Source organism: Puma concolor, chromosome C1 (assembly GCF_028749965.1).
Source record: "Puma concolor isolate L17-30 chromosome C1, mPumCon1.1.hap2, whole genome shotgun sequence".
NCBI lineage: Eukaryota > Metazoa > Chordata > Mammalia > Carnivora > Felidae > Puma > Puma concolor.
The window spans coordinates 71988279-72010106 of record NC_141674.1 but is presented as its reverse complement, the minus strand read 5'-3'; the positions used below and the strand labels follow the sequence as shown (position 1 = coordinate 72010106).

Below are 21828 nucleotides of genomic sequence, written 5' to 3'. Positions count from 1 at the left end.
TCCAGGCGCCCCTCACCATTGCATCCTTTTTAACACAGGGTATTATTATTTATTAAATTTATTATTTATTATTTATTACTTATTAAATTTTTATTGAAAAAATAAATAGGTCCAGAATAGTATATTATTGTTGCCTTATAATTAATTTCTTTGATATTAAAAAGCCTGAACGATTTTCGTGTTTATCTACTAATTGTATATAGTTAGTATACAGTATATTGTATATAGTTATATTGTATAGTATACAGTATATATTTTATTTACTGGAATTTTGTATTTACCATATTTGAGACCAATATTTTCCATTTTGTTGTTTGCTTTTTATTTTTTAATTTAGAAATTTACACGGGTATGTTTTGAATTTCTTTCAACATTAATTAGCTTAGAAAACTGTCCTCGATCTAGAAATATGCTATTCTATGATATTCTATTTTGATGTATTACATTTTTCCTGTGATTTGCTATTTTTATTTAACTTATAATCATCTGAATTAATTTGTGTATATGGTGTGAGCTGAAATGAAGTTGGGGCCGAGAGTTCCTTCATTACCATATGTTAAACTTCTATAGGTAATAGAAACTATCTGGGCTGTTTGTTTTGGTCCATTATGAGTCTTTTTTTTTTTTTTTTTAATATTTATTTTTGAGAGACGCAGTGACAGAGTGAGAGCAGGGGAGGGGCAGAGAGAGAGGGAGACACAGAATCCAAAGCAGGCTCCAGGCTCTGGGCTATCAGCACAGAGCCCGACATGGGGCTTGAACTCACGAACTGTGAGATCATGACCTGAGCTGAAGCCGGGCGCTTAACCGACTGAGCCACCCAGGTGCCCCCATTATGAGTCTTAAAAGTATTGTTTGTTTGCATAATCCATTTGAATACATTGAAAGGCGAATTGCCTTTTATAACTTTACTTTCTCATCATATGCTTTGATATTCTGAAAGTACACGGGAGACCCTCAGGGTCTCCGAGGGAGACATCTGGGGAGCTTACCAGTTTCCAAATTCACTGACACCAGACTTGGTGAGTCAGGTACAGAACTACGAAACCAAACTGCACTGCGGATGCTGGGCAGTCAGCTGGACTCACTCACTGAATGAGCAGTTCTCACCCACCAGTTCAAAGGTGCCTTGGCAAAATAGCACATTATTATATGTCACAGCGCTTCAGAGTCGCCTGCTCCAACTAGCTGAAATCGTCACTTATTTTTTTATTAAAAAAATTTTTTTAATGTTTATTTATATTTGAGAGAGAGAGACAGACAGAGCTTGAGCAGGGGAGGCGCAGAGAGCCAGAGACAGAATCCGAAGCAGGCTCCAGGCTCCAAGCTGTCAGCACAAGAGCCCGACAAGGGGCTCGAACTCACAAACGGTGAGATCATGACCTGAGCCGAACTCGGATGCCCAACTGACTGAGCCACCCAGAGGCCCCTGAAATCATGACTTTTAAACCCACAAAGGCTAAGGGTATAAAATATTTGCACTCTAGTTTTACATATCAAACTCTTATCTTCTCCACTATTGTAGTATATCAATGTTGACACCATCTACATCATTCAGTGGTTTATAAACCATTGAAGTTGAAACTTTGGCCTTATTCTGATCTCCAAGTCAGGTATTGACCAGGCAACACTGACACAACCATTTGACGCCTGCTTCCCGGTTATTTCATGATTTAAATGTAAATGAATTGTTGACTTGAATAAAATCTTTGAATGAAGATCTTCTGAGAATGTACAATCCAGCAGGAGAGAATTATGAAACCATCCAGACTCACCTCAAATGTGTCAGACAGCCAGTGTATATCTGTAATTACTTTCTTATGACCATTTTCTATTGAGGAGACTGCGCAGTGTCTGATATACATCGCTTCTTTATTACTGTCTGGTTCAAGGAGAAACATGGGCTGGAAAAACGTCAAGAGAATGTTACGTGCTGCTTTCACAGAGCTAATGAGTGAATTCATACTTTACTAGTTATTCCATCTACAACTAGTTAACTTGGAGAAATACTAGTTCAGAGAAAAACATAAATTCGTGTTTCTGCATATCCTATATTAAGGTAATAAGATTATGTACTTTCCCTTCAGCTTAATCTAAGCTTTCAAACTTAACAAGAATTATTGACCCACCCCCTACAGAATCAGTGAAATCCCATTTCCGAAGGAGTGTTTCGTGCACGCACAGAAGGCCACGTCCCGCCGTGTCTTGGTGAGAGGCCTGTTGCTGCTCAGGCTGAAGAGCTGGGGTAGAGCTGTGCAATATGGTGGGTCCGTACTGTGTCAGGAGCCGAGGAATCTTTCCTCAACCCTCTTGGCAGCATCCACAGCTTTGCAAAATCACAGAATATTATTATCAGAAAATAATTCGCTTCACACATGAGAAAATCGATGCTTGCTGGGGTGAGAGGGCCTGTCCGAACTCACAGGACTATCATCCGGAGCCTATATGCATGGCCCTTCTGTCCCGTGCTCTCTCCACGACATCATTGTAGGCAAGTCACCTGGTCCCTTTATTTTATTTGACAACAAAAGTAACCTACCATCCTCAGATAGACCGTGAGACTTGTTTTACTGACTTCTTAAACAAGGGCCTACATAAAGGTGATTCAGAACATGTCCACAAACAGATGTGAAGGCGTGGGAAATAATACTTTTTCCTCCCGCTCTGTTGAGACTTTGTTTAGCTTGGCAGTTCTGTTATGTGCTTTTTGATGAACTCCTGAATCGGAAAAACTTGTGAGGGAAAAGTTCTAAAAAGCTAACCTTGAGCGTGGCTTTTTTACTTCTGCTACCGCCTGTCTTGATGTTTTCTATGCGATCTGCATGTGCAGTAATATCCCACAGGACAATCTAAAACAGAAGTAAATGTTATTACAACATATTTCCAGGAGATAGCTAATTGGGTTTTAAAGATTTTTTAAGACCTATTGGTATTGGCATACAATCCGATAAATCAATGACCCTGAAGGATAATCAAATTTAGCCTCTATCCTTAGTAAGTCAGCAACTTTTAATAGGGAAAAGAATGTTTTCTCCTCTAAAAAGTATTTTTAGCACTTTGATTTTGGTGCTTCTGCTTGTGTTAATAAAGGCTAGTAGTTTTTTTTTTTTTTTAACTCCAAGATGAACGGTATGTAATTTCCTCTGCTTTGGGAAGACTTCTTCCTCTGTCTTTGGGAAAGTGCTGTAATTGTGGGGAGAGATGCTTTACCTGTTCTTCAGAAGCACAGATACCCGATTGTCCAAAAAGGCTGGAAAATGATGATTTCTACTTAATTGAATATTCTAGCCAACTCCAAATTTGCGTATACACGGTTCATCATTTTTGGAAAAATGAGAATAAACTGGAATGTGCAACACTAAATTAGAATAATTTTCAATAATTAAAAGTCATTTCAACACACTAAAATGTTAAAATGTCAGGATTACAGAATTGCGAGTTATTTTATTTTCATCATTTGCTTTTCTAAAATATTCTCTTTTTAAAAAGTTTTTATTTATTTCTTTAATCTCTATAATCTCTACACCCAACCTGGGACTCAAACTCACAATCCTGAGATCAGGAGTCCAGTACTCTTCTGACTGAGCCAGCCAGGCGCCCCTTTTCTAAAATATTCTTAAACAAAGTCGTATCACCTTCATAATGAGCAACTGAAAGCATTTCAGGATTTACAGGGCTCTGGGTCATCATTCCGACCACCAATTATTGTTGAACAAAACTGAGGGGGAAGTTTTATTTTCCGGTTGTTTTGGTTTTGGATAAATGGTCATGGATGTTGTAGACATTTAAATTTTCAGTCACAAGGAAGTTTTCCTAGCCACACAACAGAAGACCATATGCCCTTAATGGTCACACTCACTGGGTCACAGTGAATTTAAATTATGATCATAAAACAACTTTAAGATTATCGTTTTGCTTTATTAGAGAAACAGGCAATTGGAAGACAGGATCTAAATTTCATATAACTTAGATAACTTGAAAGGAAAAGAAGAGAGGCTCCTAGGTGGCTCAGTCAGTTAAGTGTAGGACTTCAGCTCAGGTCACGATCCTATGGTTCGTGAGTTTGAGCCCTGCGTCAGGCTCTCTGCTGTCAGCACAGAGCCTGCTCCAGATCCTCAGTCCCCCTCTCTCTCTGCTCCTCTCCCCGCTCCTCTCTCTCAAACAATAAATTAAAATATTTTTTAAAGAAAGGAAAAGAAGAAAAAAGCAAATATGGTATCAAATTATACATGTCAGTTCAGTAATAAATATATGTTTTTCCAGTGAATTTCTGTTCAAATTCTGGACCAGTGCCTGACTGCTATCACCAGGGAAATGTTAGAAGAGGACTCATAACCAAGAGGTATTAATATTAGCTTGTGTTTTTTGGTCTTCTGTGGAATCTTGTACGACGTTCAGTTCTATTCCAACAATACAAACAGATTTGACCCGATTTTGCTGCAGTTATAAGTAGATTATCCGGGACACTGAGAGCCCTGATACCATGTCTAACACATCTGTATACCCCAGTTCTTGGCACAATATTGGCATGCTTTCCTTCTGCTAAATTGGCTCATGTTTTAAAAAAAAAAAAACCTACCAATATTATCTAAATTAACAAATAGCTGGGGAAAAAAATCCATAAATACCTGCCCATTTATGCAGCCTCCAGCAATGATATTAGGGTCACTTGGACAGAACTTGAAGCAGAAGATGTCATCTGGGCTCTCCAGCATTAACTAAAGTAAACCCCCCAAATTCAAGAGAGAGTGAGAAAACCTATTTAGATCATAGTGAGAAAATAATATTGAGACAATCAAAAGTTGAATTGTATAGCTATCTATAAGAAATGTGGACACAGAGTCTATTCCCAGAATCCTACCTCTGGATGGGAAACTGCTTTTGCTAAATTGTATTGTGCATGTTGGCTACGTGTATGAGAGAGCTATATTCTCAAGGGGCCCAGGTCTCCCCTTCCTCCACCTTCCATGGGTCATTGCTGGGAGATGTTTTAATTTTTTTATAAACAAAAAGACTAAGCTTAGTGTTTCTGAGAAGTATGAAGGTAAGCTCTGTGAGGAGAAGATATTTGTTTTGTTCCCCGCTGTCTAGCTGGCCTGGCACAGAGTGAGCACTCAAAAAGAAAATTCGTTGAGTGAGAAAAAATAAAGGTGTTGGCCACTGATAATAGTTCAAATTTTAAAATAATACCAAACACAGAAGGTGAACAAACTCAAGTGCCTGGAGGGTAAGAAGGAGGCCCTGTAAGGAATAGGTATATTAAATCTCTTTGGCACCTGTGTTAATATGTTACCACCAAGCAAAATCCTTGCATGGTTACTGTTCTTCTTTAAACAAAACCATCAGAAATATGGGGCCCTGGGGTGCCTGGGTGGCTCAGTCAGTTGAGCGTCCAACTTCTGCTCAGGTCTTGCAGTTCGTGAGTTCGAGCCCCATGTCAGGCTCCGTGCTGACAGCTCAGAGCCTGGAGCCTGCTTTGGATTCTGTGTCTTCCTCTCTCTACCCTTTCCCTGCTCATGCTCTGTCTCTGTCTCTCAAAAATGAATGAACGTTAAAAAAAATTTTAATAAAAAAGTTAAAAAAAAAGAAAGAAGGGGCCCAGAGGCCATTGGTTTGCCACCCCTGAGCTAAAGGTTTCAGACTGGAATTGGAGCTAATCATCTTTGTTTATTTGACACTCTGTGGATTCTAGAGAAAACTCTACTTCCAAAATAAATTAAAAAAAAAATTCTCCTATAGTTTTGATAGAACAAAGACAAAAGAAATCATTTGTATTATTTCTTTAATAAATAATTTGCTTGTTTTTTAAAAAGCTAGTCTTTAAAATAGAGGAAAAGGTCCTTCTTTCCTCCTTTTTGCCTGAAAGTTCAGCCACGCTTCCACATTGTGGACTGGTGAGTAATTCTACTCCACTAGAAAATGTTAGAAAACCCCAGTGAGAATGGCATCATTTTTGTGGTAAGTAGGCTGACAAGAAAGAACCAGGGATCTGCTATTTTGACCTCTAGGTCTATAATAATTAAAGTACCCCAATCTATTATAGTAAAACTGCCTGAATTCAGATGAATTAGGGAAGAAGGAAGGGAGGAAGGCTAGGTTTTATTAGGGAAAGACTTAGTTATATAATACTTTATAGAAACAAAATATTATATTTAAGTACATTTAAAAAAAACTTAATCTAACACTATAAAGCACCCTAAATAAAACTGTTTTTGAGCAGATGACGGAAACAGAACCCTGTGGGGCAAACCCAGGCCTCAGCCTTATTTGGGTTGATTTGTGCGTTTGGTTTGGTTTTAGTTGAACTATTTAAGAGTTGGGAGATTTCACTCAAAATTTCTGATCTGGATTCCTTTGACAAGTTCAACACCTGGCAACAAGAGAGCTGAAGAGTCGCTGTGCCCACAGATGGGCTGTACGCTTTCTGGGGCCATGGTCCCCACCCCCGCCCCGCCCCCCTGTGTTTCCCACACAGGTGTCTGTACTCATTACCATCACCTACTGGTGATCCTCAACTGAGGAAATTCATGTGAAATTAACATTTATTTGCATTTGAACAAATAGTGTTTAAAGGAAGCCCATAAAAGAGTTTGCTTTTTAAGAATGGTTTAACTTTCCTCTTAAAATCTTTTTTGAAAATAACATACTGATTTGTTCAATAAACTGACTGTAAACTTTAGTCTTGCTCAAATTGATGACAAATTCTGAATCGAAGAAAGCCTAACTTCATAAGGGCTTACCATATTAAGTAACTATAAAGTACTTTGCAATTAAAACTGCTAAAGATAAACGTGAACATAGTATTTGATATTTTTAGACTATGTGGGCAACTCTCCTCAATTACCTGAGGATGTATGGGATCGGAGAAACTCCAGAAAAGAATTAGTGATGGCTGCAGCAATAATTTACCAGAAAAGTGGACTCTGTCTTCAAGGGAGAGTCTTACAGCCACTGACACAGCTATTAGCCCTGATTGAGACACAATTAGAAGTTAAAACCTGCAGCAACTGTACATGGAGAAGTGTTTGTAGGTTTTATTGCTCTACATGGTCACTATTCATTTCCACTTTGATGAAACAAATATATTCAATAAGAGACCAAGAGTCTCTTTGAGCTCTACTGTGTAATACGGTGGCCAGTAGCTCCATGTTGCTAATTTAGCACTTGAAAGGTGGTCAGTCCAAATTGAGATGTACTGTTAGTGTAAAATAAACAGTAAACTTCAAAGATTTAGTAAGAAAAAAATTTTTTGTGTGAGAAAAAGGCCAATGTGGGAAGAGGAAAAAAGAGGGAAAGGACATTTTTCTCTGCTTAGTTGCATTTGCACATGAGGCTACCCCCCTTGGCTGCTGAGTGATTTAAAGGAGGTGTGTTTGGGGTGCCTGGGTGGCTCAGTTGGTTCAGCAACCTACTTTGTAGCTCAGGTCATGATCTCAAGGTTCATGAGTTCAAGCCCCACATCGACTGGCTGCTGTCAGTGCAGAGCAGGCTTCGGATCCTCTGCCCCGCCCTCTCTGTCTCTCCCCTGTTTGCACTCTCTCAAAAATAAGTAAACATAAAAAAAATAACAAAGGAGGTGTGTTTCCTCTCTTGCCCTGTAATCAGAGAGGAAGAGTATCAGGAGGAATGGAGCTAGCCTTGGGAGTCCCAAGAGGCTGAGGCAAATCCAGATTCAGCATTTCACCAGCTGGGTGACCTGAGACAGTCACTTCCCTGGCATGAGCTTGGTTCTGTCCTTGTAGAGGCCACAGTGAGGTGCTGGGAGAACACAGGACTGCAGGATGCCAAGAAAGATCCCGGCAGGTGCACTCAGCAATTGGAAGTTGTCTTACTGAAACTGAGATACTTAGGTAGTGTGTAATTTTACATATAAAAGCAAAAGACTTTCCTTGCCCTCACCAAAGAGAACCACAGTCACGGTCATCTCACCATAGATAGTCGGATGCCATGAGATGGAAGTGACCATATTCTCTGTTAGGTTATGAAGGTCGGTAAAGGACTGGTACTCTTTCAGGTGGGTATCAGTTTTGTCTCCAAAGGTGCCTTCTTCTTCTGCCAGGCACTTCCAGTCATCAATAAATGTGTTCATGATTTCATTTTGCTGCAGGGCTATTTCAACACTATTTTGTTAGGACAAAACACACACACACACAAGATGTTGGATTATAGTATTCAATGATAGGTCTTTCGGCAGCTCCTCCTACTTCATTCATACAGAAAAAAACCAAAATATCCTCAATTATACTTGGTAACTAATGATTACCCCCATGTGAAATATGTGACTTAAGAGAAAGAAACCTCCTGTCTGTGTGTTACTCAAAACTTCTAGTGCCAGGATGTTGTTGGCTGATGGTCTGGAACACCTTCGCCATCTGCAGACGCTTCCCAGCCAAGGCTGTGCTCTCCCGGGCCAATGACTGAGCTGACAGCTGCAGGGACACCGTGCCTGCCAAGCTCTGCTTCCTGCAGGACTTCTCCAACAGGCTGGTTCCCCCTGGAGCTTCCTGCCGGGGTGGGCTATGACTTTGCTGAAGCTTTCCTTGCCCAATCCTGCTAACTTTATTTATTATTACTTTTTAAAGTTTATTTATTTTTGAGAGAGAGGGAGAGACAGACCGTGAGCAGGGGAGGGGCAGAGGGAGACAGAAACCAAAGCAGGCTCCCGGCTCTGAGCTGTCGGCCCAGAGCCCGATGTGGGGCTCGAACCCACGAACCTCGAGATCATGACCCGAGCTGAAGTCAGACACTTAACCAACTGAGCCACCCAGGGGCCCAACCAATCCTGCTAACTTAAAAAAAACTTTTTGTTTTTTACACAGTGGGACCCTCAGTAAACCTCTGTTTTACACTTGGTCTCATTTGCTTCCTGAAAAACCCAAACTGACAGAAAATGCCATTTTCTTAGCCATATTTGATACCAAATGATCATATGTACTAATTTGTATACAAATATATTATTAGGATTTTATATATATATTTAGGATTATATGTTAATCAGGATTATAATATATACATATTGTATATATATTGTACATATATTGTACACATATATATAATGTATATAAAATGTAAAACAAGTGGGGCGCCTGGGTGGCGCAGTCGGTTAAGCGTCCGACTTCAGCCAGGTCACGATCTGGCGGTCCGTGGGTTCGAGCCCCGCGTCGGGCTCTGGGCTGATGGCTCAGAGCCTGGAGCCTGTTTCCGATTCTGTGTCTCCCTCTCTCCCTGCCCCTCCCCCATTCATGCTCTGTCTCTCTCTGTCCCAAAAATAAATAAACGTTGAAAAAATAAAATGTAAAACAAGTAAGATTCTCAAGGGAAGCTTGGAATTTAGAAGTATGCTGTATGTGCATCTGTGGTGGTGGTTTTAGTTATCACAAAGTCCTGGAGGCACGAATGTGTTTCATTCCATTGCTAAACCCGCAATACAGGAGACAAGCCCTAAAATGAAGACCTATCCTGCTAACAATGCTAATATTGACCCTTTAAGAACATTCTGAGTGCCAGGCTCATATCTTTTTTTTTTTTTTTTTTCAATGTTTATTCGAACTGTGAGATCATGACCTGAACCCAAACCGGAGGCTTAACTGACTGAGCCACCCAGGCACCTTTAGGCCCATCTTTTAATAGCCCAGGGCCCTGGCTTGACAGGCTCCTGTCTTAAAAGTTATGATAGGAGCTCCCAAGTTGGTGAAGGCAAGAAAGTGCCGGGAGGTTGGCAGGCCCCCTCCTCCCCCACCTCCCACCCCTGATAACTTGTCCTATGCAACTCTTCCATTTGGCCGCTCCTGAGTCGCATCCTTTATGATAAACTGGTGATGGTAAGTGAAGTGCTTTCCTGAGTTAGACGAGTCATTCTGGAGAAGTATCAAACTCATTATAGCTGGCTGGTCAGAACTATGTGTAGCACTCCTGGGACTTGAGACTGGCAGCCTGGTGAGACTAAGCCCCTTAACTTGGGGAGACTGCACTAACTCCGGAGAGTGTCTGAGAGTTCGAGAGTTGGAAAAGATACCATGTATTTGGTGTTGGGGGAAAATAAAACCCTTGTTTGGGGCCAGAGGTGGTGTCAGGAAGAACCCTAGAGTCCCGTTTTCCTACTTCTTCACATGTTTAGTGACTTTACATATTTAACGAAACTGGACATTATAAATGATGTGTTGTAGAGACTCTGGGTTCTCTTTTGTTCCTCTGAAAAGTGGAGTTTGTTCTATAATGTAGTTAACTTGGCTGGACTCAAACTCTAAATTCTGTCCTCTCTGTGTAGAATAGTAGCTGAAATCTCTGCTTAATTTTTCAGCTTCTAGATGCTGGTAGTTCCTTCTGGACTCTCCTGGGGTTTCCCCTAAAAATGAGTGTGTTAGTCTGCAGCCTAGGATCTTGTTAGACTTTTTATGTGGAACTGGGGTCTCAGCTTGTCTGAGGCTACCACCTTTCCATGACTTCCCCCTGACCATTTGGTTATTCTGTCACCAACAGACCTGTATAAGCCTACAGGTTTCTGTCACTTGAGCCTCCTGTGGATTAGGCAATACTTAAAGAAAAAACACTGCAAATGTGCACATCTCATCCTTCTCTCCTCCAGTTTCTGCTTACTTTAGGTCACTCTCTTGAGCCTTCAAATAGTTGTGTGTGTGTTTCTGTGTAACTCTTGTTTTCTAGATCTTATAATTATTTTCTGTGAGTTTGACCAACTTATTCCACCATTACTTAGTCACTTGTTTATTTTTTTATTTTTTTTTTTAACGTTCATTTATTTTTGAGACAGATAGAGACAGAGCATGAATGGGGGAGGGGCAGAGAGAGAGGGAGACACAGAATCGGAAGCAGGCTCCAGGCTCTGAGCCATCAGCCCAGAGCCCAATGCGGGGATCGAACTCGCGTACCGCGAGATCGTGACCTGAGCTGAAGTCGGACGCTTAACCAACTGAGCCACCCAGGCGCCCCTAGTCACTTGTTTATAATATGAAACTGAGGTATGTTCTTGAAAGAAGTAGTATTATAAACAAACAAAAAACGAAACCAAAAAATAGTTACTATAAGTTTCTGTCATGTTTATTGCTCCTGCATATGCTTAGGTTTGAAAACCCAGCTCATTCACATGACCTCTGGGACTCCCACAATTAGAATGCCACCAGAGGTTTTACCCTAATGACTGATAGTCCAAATAGCTTGTTTTTTTAATAGCTGTGGTAAGCTGAAAGAGTGGCTCTTGATTATGAATGTTCCAAAATAAGAAAAAAAAAAAACCCTCCTGGGGTGCCTGGGTGGCTCAGTGGGTTAAGTGTCCAACTTCGACTCAGGTCATGATCTTGCAGTTCGGGAGTTCAAGCTTCGTGTCGGGCTCTGTGCTGACAGCTCGGAGCCTGGAGCCTGCTTCGGATTCTGTGTCTTCCTTCTCTCTTTGACCCTCCCTTGCTCACGCTCTGTCTCCCTCTCAAAAATAAAAAATAAACACTAAAAAAAAAAGAAAGAAAATCCCCTCCTTTATTTAGACAATTAAATATAAGCTCTAAATATTATAATAGATTCTCCTAAAAATGTAATTAAGCAGGATAACCATTTAATACCCCTGCCGTTAAGAATTAACACTACTGTTCACTGCTCAATTGAATACTCTTGGTTAAACTCATCTTCCCAATGATGCTACCAGCATCATCATGATCACCTGGAGTTTGCTGAAAGTGCAGTCACAGACACCACCTTGAATTTACAGAGTCAGAGCCTGCAGTCTAACAAGATCCCCAGGTGATTCATATACGCATTAACGTTGAAACACCCTAGGTAGGGTAGGTTCACAGTCTGGAGCTTCAAGTAGAAGCGTTTGTTAGCATCTTCAAACTCTTGGGTTTGGTTTTGTTTTTTGTTTTTTGTTTTTTTCTCTGTTTCAGCCTGAACGAGAAAGGAATTTCCAAGAGAGGAGCTACAAACAGGGGCCTTTGCTCTGGCTTCCTGATTCTTCCCTCTTAGCTCAAGTTAGGAAGTAATTCACAAGGGAGAAGTGAAGACAGCATCTTTTCGCTGGTTTCGTTTCTTGATTTCCCTGCACCCCAGTACGTGGTTTCTGAGGGTGATGCAGTGAAGGCTGGCAAAACCATTGTCTGAGTTAAAGCCTGTAAGTACTTTTCTTTTAAAGGGTTTCTCTCTCTCCCCGCCCCCACCCCCAAATGAGCTGTTTCCCAGTTGCTTGAGAATTCTTCTGTCTCCTTTCTTATGATTTCCTTCTTTTGCAAAATACTGTTTCCCTCAGGTTTGTTATGAGTAAAATTCAGAAAGAACTCATTTCTAAAAGGGCACTTTTCCCAGAACAAAACCAGGCTTATATTAGCCTTTAAAAAACTGAATAAACCTTAAACGGTTTTAGAGTGGGAAACCTGACAGTGATATATGTACATGGGTTTATTTATTCTTGACCAGGACTACTGTAATTCCTATGCCAATTTTCATCTTTTTTCTTATGGTCCCGGCTTCTCCTTCCCACGTCTCAGGGAGGGAATTATGAAGCTGTTCACTATCCCTCTCTAAGCATGGCAACTGAAATAAAAGAATAAAGGGTCTAAAGATAATACACAATGTGGATAATTGAGAATTGGCTATAGGCCACTTATACCCTTGAGATGGATTGTACATAGACTTCTCATTTTTAATATTCTTAGCTGGAAAAATTTTAATCACTAAAATTTGAAATGGGGAAAGAGAGACCTTAGGTTTTCTTGTTTGTTTCTCATTGTCCCATAGGAAAAGTACAGCATGCTTCCCATAAATGAATGAGTGGCAAATAGTTAATGCACTCTCTGTTCTTTTGTTTTTGTTGTTTTGTTTTGTAGCTGAGCAGAAATACATTTAATTATGTTGCTAGACAAGAAAAGGAGGCTTACTTCAAAGTCAGGCATAGCCGCACCTGATTTTCATTTCCCCTCATCAAGCAGCAGAGTCCACAAAACAGCAACCCCCTTTTAAAAGCATTGAGCCCCTGGCAATTTCGGGAGGTTTCATGGAATTATGCCTGTAGTGTGTCCCCCTGGCCTTGCCATGAGATATACAGGATGTAATTCTACCAGTTTTTCTGTATCTTTAATATCTTCTCCAGAGACCTGCTAGAACTGAAATTCTGTGAGGAGAAACTGTGTTCGTGCCTCTGGGTTTCTGGCTCTTTGTTAAAAGGCATTGTATTTGCTTTGCTGTCCTTAGCTTTGATTCCATAGTCCTTCTGGTGGCTGGCACAATGACACAGCAGGCAAGCCAGCTAAAGTGTATGACGAGTTAGCAAGGGACAGCCTGTCAAACAGCTGTTAGTCGTTAGGCATTGATGGAACATCTCTCTTTCTCTCTTTGCTCCACCTTTTAACAAACTTCACAAGAAGCCTTGACCCAGAGTAAACATAGCTATACATATATATTTTGTCTAGTTTAATGCACTCTCTTTGCATCATTGGGGAATTTTTGAACCAAACTCCCCCTAGACGCAGGACACAATTTTTGAGAGTTGTTGGAATTTTCAGGACATTTAAACAGTGGGAAAATTAATGCTGTTTTCTTAAAAATGAAAAAGAAAAACATGGGCTGTGTATGAATTTGACCAACAAATTTTTAATTTTGGAAAGAAACGGAAACCAACCTACAGGGTACCACTGGCAGACCTGTCCACCACTGGTTCCGCTTCTCTGAACTCCAATATTGACTTGAGAACTTGTCAAGCTCTTTCTCTGATTTAGAAATCCCAGGTTCCTAGTAACTGTGTGTGTGGGGGGGGGGGAGGGGCTTTCTGAAGACACCTCTCTCAGATCCACTAAGAGTGGAATCAACGCAGGAATTAGGGGTGAGGAATAAGATGTACAAGGGTACATCTGAATCGACTTCAGGTTATTAACAAAGATCAGCATCGTCATGAACAGTATATGTCTCCTCATCTTTGTAATCATACACAAGTAAATGAAGCAAAGAAGGGGAGTAAGGAGGAGAGAAAAAAGACTTAAATAAAAGAACCATGGTATGGGGTGCCTGGGTGGCTCAGTCGGTTGAGCGTCTGACTTCAGCTCAGGTCATGATCTCATGGTTTGTAGGTTCAAGCCCTGTGCTGGGCTCCGTGCTGACAGCTCACAGCTGGAGCCTGCTTCAGATTCTGTGTCTCCCTCTCTCTCTGCCCCTCCCCTGCTCAGGCTCTGTCTGTTTCTCTTTCAAAACTAAACATTGAAAAAAAAAAACTATGGTAAATAAATAATTGTTAATTTGCTGTTAGGAAAACATCCCCACACATCCAACTGTATACATCTCCTAGGTCCACACTGGTGACAATAGAAAGGAAGGAAAGACTGAGGATTTGTCATATGCCCATGCATATCTGATAACTTCATATTTTCTATCGAGACACCATGTATGGAGTTGCTTTTAAGACCTATCACTATAAGTACACATACACATTTTATGTTTTATTTTAAAATTTTAAGATACAATTTTTACCTTATAGATGCATTATTAAGAAAGTCAATCAAAGGCTTGGATTGTCCGAATATCTCTTTTTCCTCCTCTGAAAATTCTCTTGGATAATATTGTGTACTGGCATTTTTGGGATATGTCCTAATACATTAAAAGATGATAGAATACCAAAAATTAGATCAAAGAAAAGTAAATATAGGTTGTGACATGTCAAAGGTTTCTTTCTGTGACAATAATAAGATACTATTTTATATTTAAATTCTATATATTGAATTTTTTCTTTATCATAGACAGTTGATATTGACTGCCTTTTTGAAATACTTTGAATATTTATGTATTTGTTTCCAACATAATCAAGAAATGTTTATTTTTTAAAATCTTTATTTAGATATTTTTAACTTATAGAAAAGTTGTAAGAAGGATCTAAGGAAGTCCCAAACACTCTTCACCCAGATTCATCAGTTAACAATTTGCCACATTTGTTTATCATTCTCTCCCTATTTGGTTCATTAGATCAGTATTTCTTAACCAGTACAGTCCTACCCCACCCCACCCCATGGGAACATTTGGTCACATCCAGAAACATTTTTGGTTGTCACAACTGGGATGTGCTACCTGCATATAGTGGGTAGAATCCAGAGATGCTGTTTAATACCCTACAATGAACAAGACAGCCTCCCACAAAAGAGATTTATCCAGCCCAAAATGTCAGTAGTGTTTGAGACTCAGAGATTCTGCTCTAAATATACAAAACTAGAAACAATTTGCATTCCAGCAATGATGGTGACATGATCTTCCTCCAGTCTGCCCTCAGCGCTCACCTCCACCCTTGAACATATTATGCTGTTGCATTTGGGCACTGGCAGTCTCACCCACTAGAGTGGGTGAGCTCCTTGATCTTTTGGTATGGGGTTATAGAAAGGTCGGATGGTATAGTCATTGAGAGCGTGCACTCTGGTGATAGGCTGCCCGGTTTTGAAGCTTGGGTTTATCACTTACAAGCTTTGTGACCCTGAGCTAATTATTTAACCTCTCTGTGTCTGTTTATTCATCTCTACATGAAACTTTTAAAGTACATAGCACATAGAAGCATTGTAAATTGAATGTGTTAATACATGCAAAGTTTTTTAAAATAGTGCCTAGCACATTTTAAGTGTCGAAAAAAACATTAGGTTATATTTAATCTGTGTTGAACAAATGTCAGTGAAACATCTCTGTGAGAGGCAAATATATTAAGTGAAGAGTAATCAAACAAGGAGTAAAGAGAGTTTTGCTTATGTTGAATAAATCATTTTTTCCCCTCCTAGTTAGCTCAGTATCAGTAGCAGAAGGCAGAGTGATAGAAAGAAAGAATGTTGGTATTGGAGTCAGAGAGACTTGGGTTCATATCTTAGCTTCACCTTTTTTAATTTGTTTATTTATTTGTTTTGAGAGAGAGAGTGTGTGTGTGTGTGAGAGAGAGAGAGAAAGGGAAAGAGAGACATAGCGCAAGCAGGGGAAGGGCAGAGAGAGGAGAGAGAATCCCAAGCAGTTTCCAGCATTCAGCGCAGAGCCCCATTTGGGGCTCAATCCCACTGGGATCATGACCTGAACTGAAATCAAGAGTTGGACACTAAACAGATTGAGCCACCCAGGTGACCCTTAGCTTCACCTTTTCATTTCTAGCACATATTAGTATCTTCTGGATAGGATTAAGTAAGAAATTTTATGGCACCTGTTGATCTCAGCAAAGAGGCACCCTAAGAGTCGCTCTTACTTTTAACATGTGATTTGTTTTGTTATTTCTCAGCAGATCTGTTTGTGATTGCTTCAGATTTAAATTATGTCCCAAACATTGAACTTTCATTTCTCACCTCACTTTGCCTCGGCTTCTTTATTTGTAAAATGGGGATAGTGCCTACTTTAGAGGGCAGCTGTGAGAACTCAGTTGCTGTATGCCAAGCGCTTAGAAGAATACCCAGAACACTGTGAACATTTGCTTTCACTGTCATTCCTCTTTGAACCTCACCATTGACCTTTCTTTACTTCTATCACAATCCTTTATCTCATCCTCTCCACCCCAAACTAGCTACCCTTCCTCATTTTCTGATCTTCCTAAGGAGAACCAGCATTCTCCCAGCCACCTAAATTGAACATTTTGATTCTTTTTTTTTTTTTTTCATCTTATTGGTCAAGACCTTCCCTTACTTCTCATTTATTTACTCCATCTGTATCACTATAGCTGTCTGCTTGTATCGGTCTACATTCAGTGAGCGCCTGCTAAGTCTCAAGTCCTATGATGGGGTTCCTGTTGTTGGAAGTTCACTGTCCTTTTCTGAGTCTGCCTCCTGAGTCTACCTCGGCTGACTCATTCTTGTCACTTTTCTGTTCCCTGGCAGAAACAGAAGTCTCTGGCTGGCTTGGCTTAGTGTATCACCACTCTCCTTCCTGTCTCGCCCCCACATCTTGGTATTTATGAATCTCTGGTGTCCTAATTCTCTGCCCAGACTTGACTACTGATCCTGTCTTTATTTTTACCTCCTTTAATTCTGACCTGTCTCTTCACCTGACTGCCTTGTTTCTGGCCCATTTCTTATTCAGACCCCTGGGATCTATGTATATGTGCCCTGACTTTACCAGTGCATTTTTATGGCTTCTGACTTGGTTTATATAAATTTGAGAAGTGTGTTTTTTAGTTCACTCTACACTCCTGATTCCTGATTCTCCTGGTCATATATTTCATATAGGATTTCAGCATATTTCACGGCTCTCCTCTTAACACTGAACTTGTCAGGCATCTGTTCTGTACATTCTTCTTTAACTTGATCCATCTCTTCCCCCTTCTTCCATTCCCTGTTTCCCTCCATCTGATAAATGGGTTTTGGGAAATGTCCTAGGAGTTGAGGATGTGGAAATAAATAAATCGGACAAAGTTCCTGTCTCATGGAGCTTGAATTTTAAGGCAGGGGCAGGAGGGAAGGTGAGAGAAGAATGACAATGACAAACACATATCAAGTGGTGATAATAACGTGAAGAGAAGTAGAGTTAGGGGTAGATAGTAATGGCGGTGGTTGCTTTTATAGATGGTCCCCAACTTATGCTTCCTTCCACGTGTGATTTTTCTTTCCTATAGGATGGTGTGAAAGCAATATGCATTCAGTAGAAACTGTACTTTGAATTTTGAATTTGATATTTTCCTGGGCTAGTGATATGCTGTATGATCCTCTCTCGTGATGCTGGGCAGTGGCAGTGAGCCTCAGCCCCCGGTCAGCCACAGGGTCATGAGGGTAAGCAACCCATACACTGACAGCCATTGTGTACCCACACAATCATCCTGGTTTTCACTTTCAGTATTTAATAAATTACGTGAGACAGTCAACACTTTATTATAAAATAGGTTTGTGTCAGATGATTTTACCCAAATGTAGCCTAATGTAAGTGTTCTGAGCACATTTAAAGTAGGCAAAGCTATGATGTTTGGTAGGTTAGATGTGTTAAATGAATTTTCAACTTAGGATATTTTCAACTTACCATGGGTTTGTTGGGACATAACCTCATCATCTGTCATGGAAGATCTGTATACAGGAATTTCAGAGAATGCCTCATTCAAGCAGAAATCTGGATGAAGGAGGGAATGAGCCCTAAGGATGTCTGGGAAAAGAGTAGCCTGGAAGCTATGAGTATGCTTGGTGAATTGAAGGAACAAGGAAGCCACTGTGGCTGGAATAGATGAGGGAAAACAGGCAGAGAGAATCTAGACCATGTGCAGCCTTGTAGGTTCCTGTAGGATGGGAAGCCATTGAAGGGTTTTGATCAGTGATGTTATCTTACATTTTAAGAGGATTACTCTGGCTCTCTGTGGAGAATAGAATGCAGAAGGGAAAGACTGGATAGAAGTAAGCCAGTTAGGAGGCATTACAATAACCTAGGCAAGTGGTGAAGATGGCATGGTCCAAGGTGATAGCAGTGGATATATTTTGAAGATAGACCCAAGAAAATCCAAAGTTTTGGGTCTGAGTAATTACAAGAATATCATTGTCATTTACTGGGATGAGGGAAATTCAGTGAATCTCAGTTTTGGAGTTAAAAGGAAAACATTTGTTGTTGGGCATGTTAAACTCAAGAGACATATTAGAAATTCAAGTAAGTAGATAAGTAAATGAGTTCAGGTAAGAAATTGAGGCTGAAGGCATAGATCTGGGAGTCATCAGCAATAACAGACAATAGATTAGTATCATAGGACTCTATAAATTCACCCAGGGATTAAGTATAGTTAGAGAAATAAAAACATCAAAAGGAGTAAGCCTTTGGGTCCCCTAATATTTACAGGCTGGGAGGAAGGGATCCAGTAAAAGAGACTGGGAAGGAGCTGCCAATAAGTTAGAATGGGTACAATGAGTGTCATCCATAACACTTACTGGAAAGCTGTGCTTTAAGGAGAAATGGTCAACCACGTTAAGTAGTGCTGAGAAGTGGAGAAAAAGAACGTCTGAACATTGGATTAGGCAATCAGACAACTGGAAGTCTTTGGTGACCTTGTGAAGACTGGCATGGGCTCAAAACAAAATGGCTGAAGAGAGAGTGGAACTAGAGAATACGGACAAGGAAGAGTTTTGTTATAAAGAAAAGCAAAGACCTTGGAACAGCTAGAGACGTCAAAAAAGTTGGGTTTTGTTTGTTTTAATGATGGGAGTTATGGCATTTTGTATTTACACATGTCTCCTTTCCACCCTTTCTTCCGTGCCTACTGCCACCATCTTAATTTAGACACTGGCCACATTTTGCCTGTTTAACTACAATGGTCTCCTACTTGGCCAATGTTCTCAACTCCAGGCTTTTTTTTCTCTCTGCTCTCATCTTATGCTTGACTCATCTTATTTAAATAGCCCTATCATCCTGCCTCTCCCTTGCTTCAGAACTTTCCAAAGTTCCTTACTGTCTGCCACAGGGAATCCACTTCTCTGTCTGCCTCTGCTACTCACTCTACTCTCCCCAGGCTGGTGTCCTTGTTGTCCCATGCAGACTCTGGTCTTCCCACCCCCTTGAACTGTTCAAGTCTTTTTAAAAATTTGGGCTGTTTTTCCTTTCCCCATATCTCTAAACCATATTCAGCATCTGTGGCTTATCTTCCATAAATCTAAAATTATTTTAAAATAAACAGTATTTTTTAAATCCTAAAAAAAAAATGCATGGTTTAGCTAAGTATATTTTCAGACTTATACAACCTTCAAAGACTAACTCAAGTCCCCAAAGCATTCTTTCAGCAATCCATTTCACATCAGTTCACTCACTGGATTAATTTTAATGAAGAGTCTGATGTGTGAAATGATATGGGTAGTCTCAAAGTGCTCTGGATCCAAGGCAGGCGGACAGGGAAGCAGAGGAGTACAATGTGTGTCATCAGCGCTACAGTAAAGATCCATCTAAACTCTAGCGGGGACCCAGAGGAGGGAGAGATCAACTCTACCAGATGTTTCCAGGAAATCACAGAGGAAGGGGCACCAAAGAGGACCTTGAAGGGTAGAGAGGTGTTCTCCAGGTTCGCCATTTTATACAGAGGAGCAGCATGGGCAAAGGCAGGGAGATATGGAAGAGCAGATATTCTGGGAGCTGGAAGCAGCTCATGGAGGTAGAGCATAAAGAGCTTGTTTCAGAACAGGGGACAAGGCTGGAGTGGCAGGCAATGCCTTGTAATGGAGGAAGGAGGACCTAATGCCATCCTAAGGGCTCTGGATGTGGTGGGGTGCTAAAGAAGAGATTTAGGCAGTGACATAACACAATCTGATTTGATATGTAAGAATGACCACTTAGGTGGTGGAATAGAGCAGTGAGGAGGAAAAGGCGAGAGAAAACCAGGGCCCCTTCTCTGGTTGTCTGGTTGTTGATTATTAACAACATTAGTTATTTTCCCACTCCATAGTGGTTACAGTCTTATATACTTGTATCTCATTTTCCTATTGAGATTTTAAAAGGTGTTGATGAGTAGATCTTCCTGAATTGAGTCACTCTGTGAAGACCTAGGTCATCACTGTCAAGCCATTTCTATTTATGATAAAGTCTTTCAAAAATAATCACAGATGTTGCTAGATTTTACTGTACTTGCCTTTGAAAATATACAACCCCATCACATACTTACCATCTTGTTTGAGTACTTGTGTCCTTGACTTTGGGGACGACTTGCATGCCAACATCTTTCTCAAGTTGCTTAACGATAAAATTTTTATCTGGGTAGGCTGTACATTCAATATAGGCATCTTTTACGCTGGAAGCATTTTGGTCCCTGAACTTAACTGGAGCACCAAATTCACTTCGTTTTCGAGAAATCATATATGTAATCTGCAACACGTGTAAACAGTAAAAGGAACATAATCAAGTCCCTGGAAACATGGATGTGGGGTAGACAATACTGGTGCTCTGCTCAGATCCTCTAAAATCTCTCCCTCTACTTCCTGTTTACCTCTCCACTTCTGTGTTTTCCATTTCCAGGGCCACCACCTACTGTTCTTCTGCAGAGCACTGCTCTGGGGCTACTGGGACCACGTTGGTACAAAGGTACAAAGAATAGTGACTGCCAGTTTACATCTTGACCACTGTTGGACTGGCAGGAGACATATGGAAGCCCATCTCCTTTACTTGTGTTTGGGACAATTCAGGTGTAATTTACACCCAGAGTTCCCTGAGGGGTTCAAGCTAAAGCCTTTCCTCTACTGGACTTTTGCCTGAGATAGCATCCTTTGTAGGACTTCTGCTATGTCCGTGTCCTGCTGCTTTTCCTATTCTTCTATGGAACTTTCATAATAAATCACCCACACGCAAATGTTCTTTTCAGGGGCTGCTCTGGCTATGCGTAGGGCTGCCATAACCAAGTGCCACAGTCTGGGTGGCTTAAAACAACAGGAATTTATTTTAACTATTTTCATAGGTGTGGAGGCTGGAAGTCTGAGATCAAGGTGTTGAGGGGTTGGCTCCTCTTAAGGGCTCTGAGGGAGAATCTGTTCCTTGCCTCTCTCCTAGCTTCTGAAGATGGCCAGAAATCCTTGTTGTTCTCTGGTTTGTGGATATATCACTCCGGTTTCTGCTCCCTTCTTCATGTGGTGTTCTCCCTGTGTCTCTGTGTCTTTGCATAGCCATCTTTTTTTTTTTTTTTTCAACGTTTTTTTTTTAATTTTATTTTTGGGACAGAGACAGAGCATGAACGGGGGAGGGGCAGAGAGAGAGGGAGACACAGAATCAGAAACAGGCTCCAGGCTCTGAGCCATCAGCCCAGAGCCTGACGCGGGGCTCGAACTCCCGGACCGCGAGATCGTGACCTGGCTGAAGTCGGACGCTTAACCGACTGCGCCACCCAGGCGCCCCAAGCCATCTTTTTAATAAAGACTCCAGCCATATTGGATTAGCATCCCCCGGTTCCTA

The 21828-nt window shown here is 40.8% G+C and overlaps 1 protein-coding gene and 1 long non-coding RNA gene across 5 annotated transcripts in view; one reads left to right on the top strand and one right to left on the bottom strand.

The window, feature by feature from the left end:
- Positions 1-21828, bottom strand: part of DNAI3 (dynein axonemal intermediate chain 3) — a 96690-nt gene that overhangs the window by 40864 nt on the left and 33998 nt on the right. For all 3 annotated transcript variants that reach the window (XM_086717436.1, XM_086717435.1, XM_086717434.1), the window contains exons 7-13: positions 20552-20751; positions 14461-14577; positions 7930-8120; positions 6845-6969; positions 4629-4718; positions 2763-2849; positions 1776-1904 (exon numbers count right to left, since the gene is read on the bottom strand). In XM_086717436.1, the coding sequence (XP_086573562.1) occupies positions 1776-1904; positions 2763-2849; positions 4629-4718; positions 6845-6969; positions 7930-8120; positions 14461-14577; positions 20552-20751 (939 nt within the window). The remainder of the gene's footprint in view (positions 1-1775; positions 1905-2762; positions 2850-4628; positions 4719-6844; positions 6970-7929; positions 8121-14460; positions 14578-20551; positions 20752-21828) is intronic.
- On the top strand, positions 837-17746 carry LOC147578137 (uncharacterized). Of its 2 annotated transcripts, XR_015254830.1 has the most exons (4): positions 837-2059; positions 4264-4342; positions 11892-12115; positions 17549-17746. It is a non-coding gene; the product is annotated as an uncharacterized LOC147578137 (long non-coding RNA). The 2 variants fall into 2 exon arrangements; XR_015254829.1 differs by having other exon boundaries at positions 837-4342.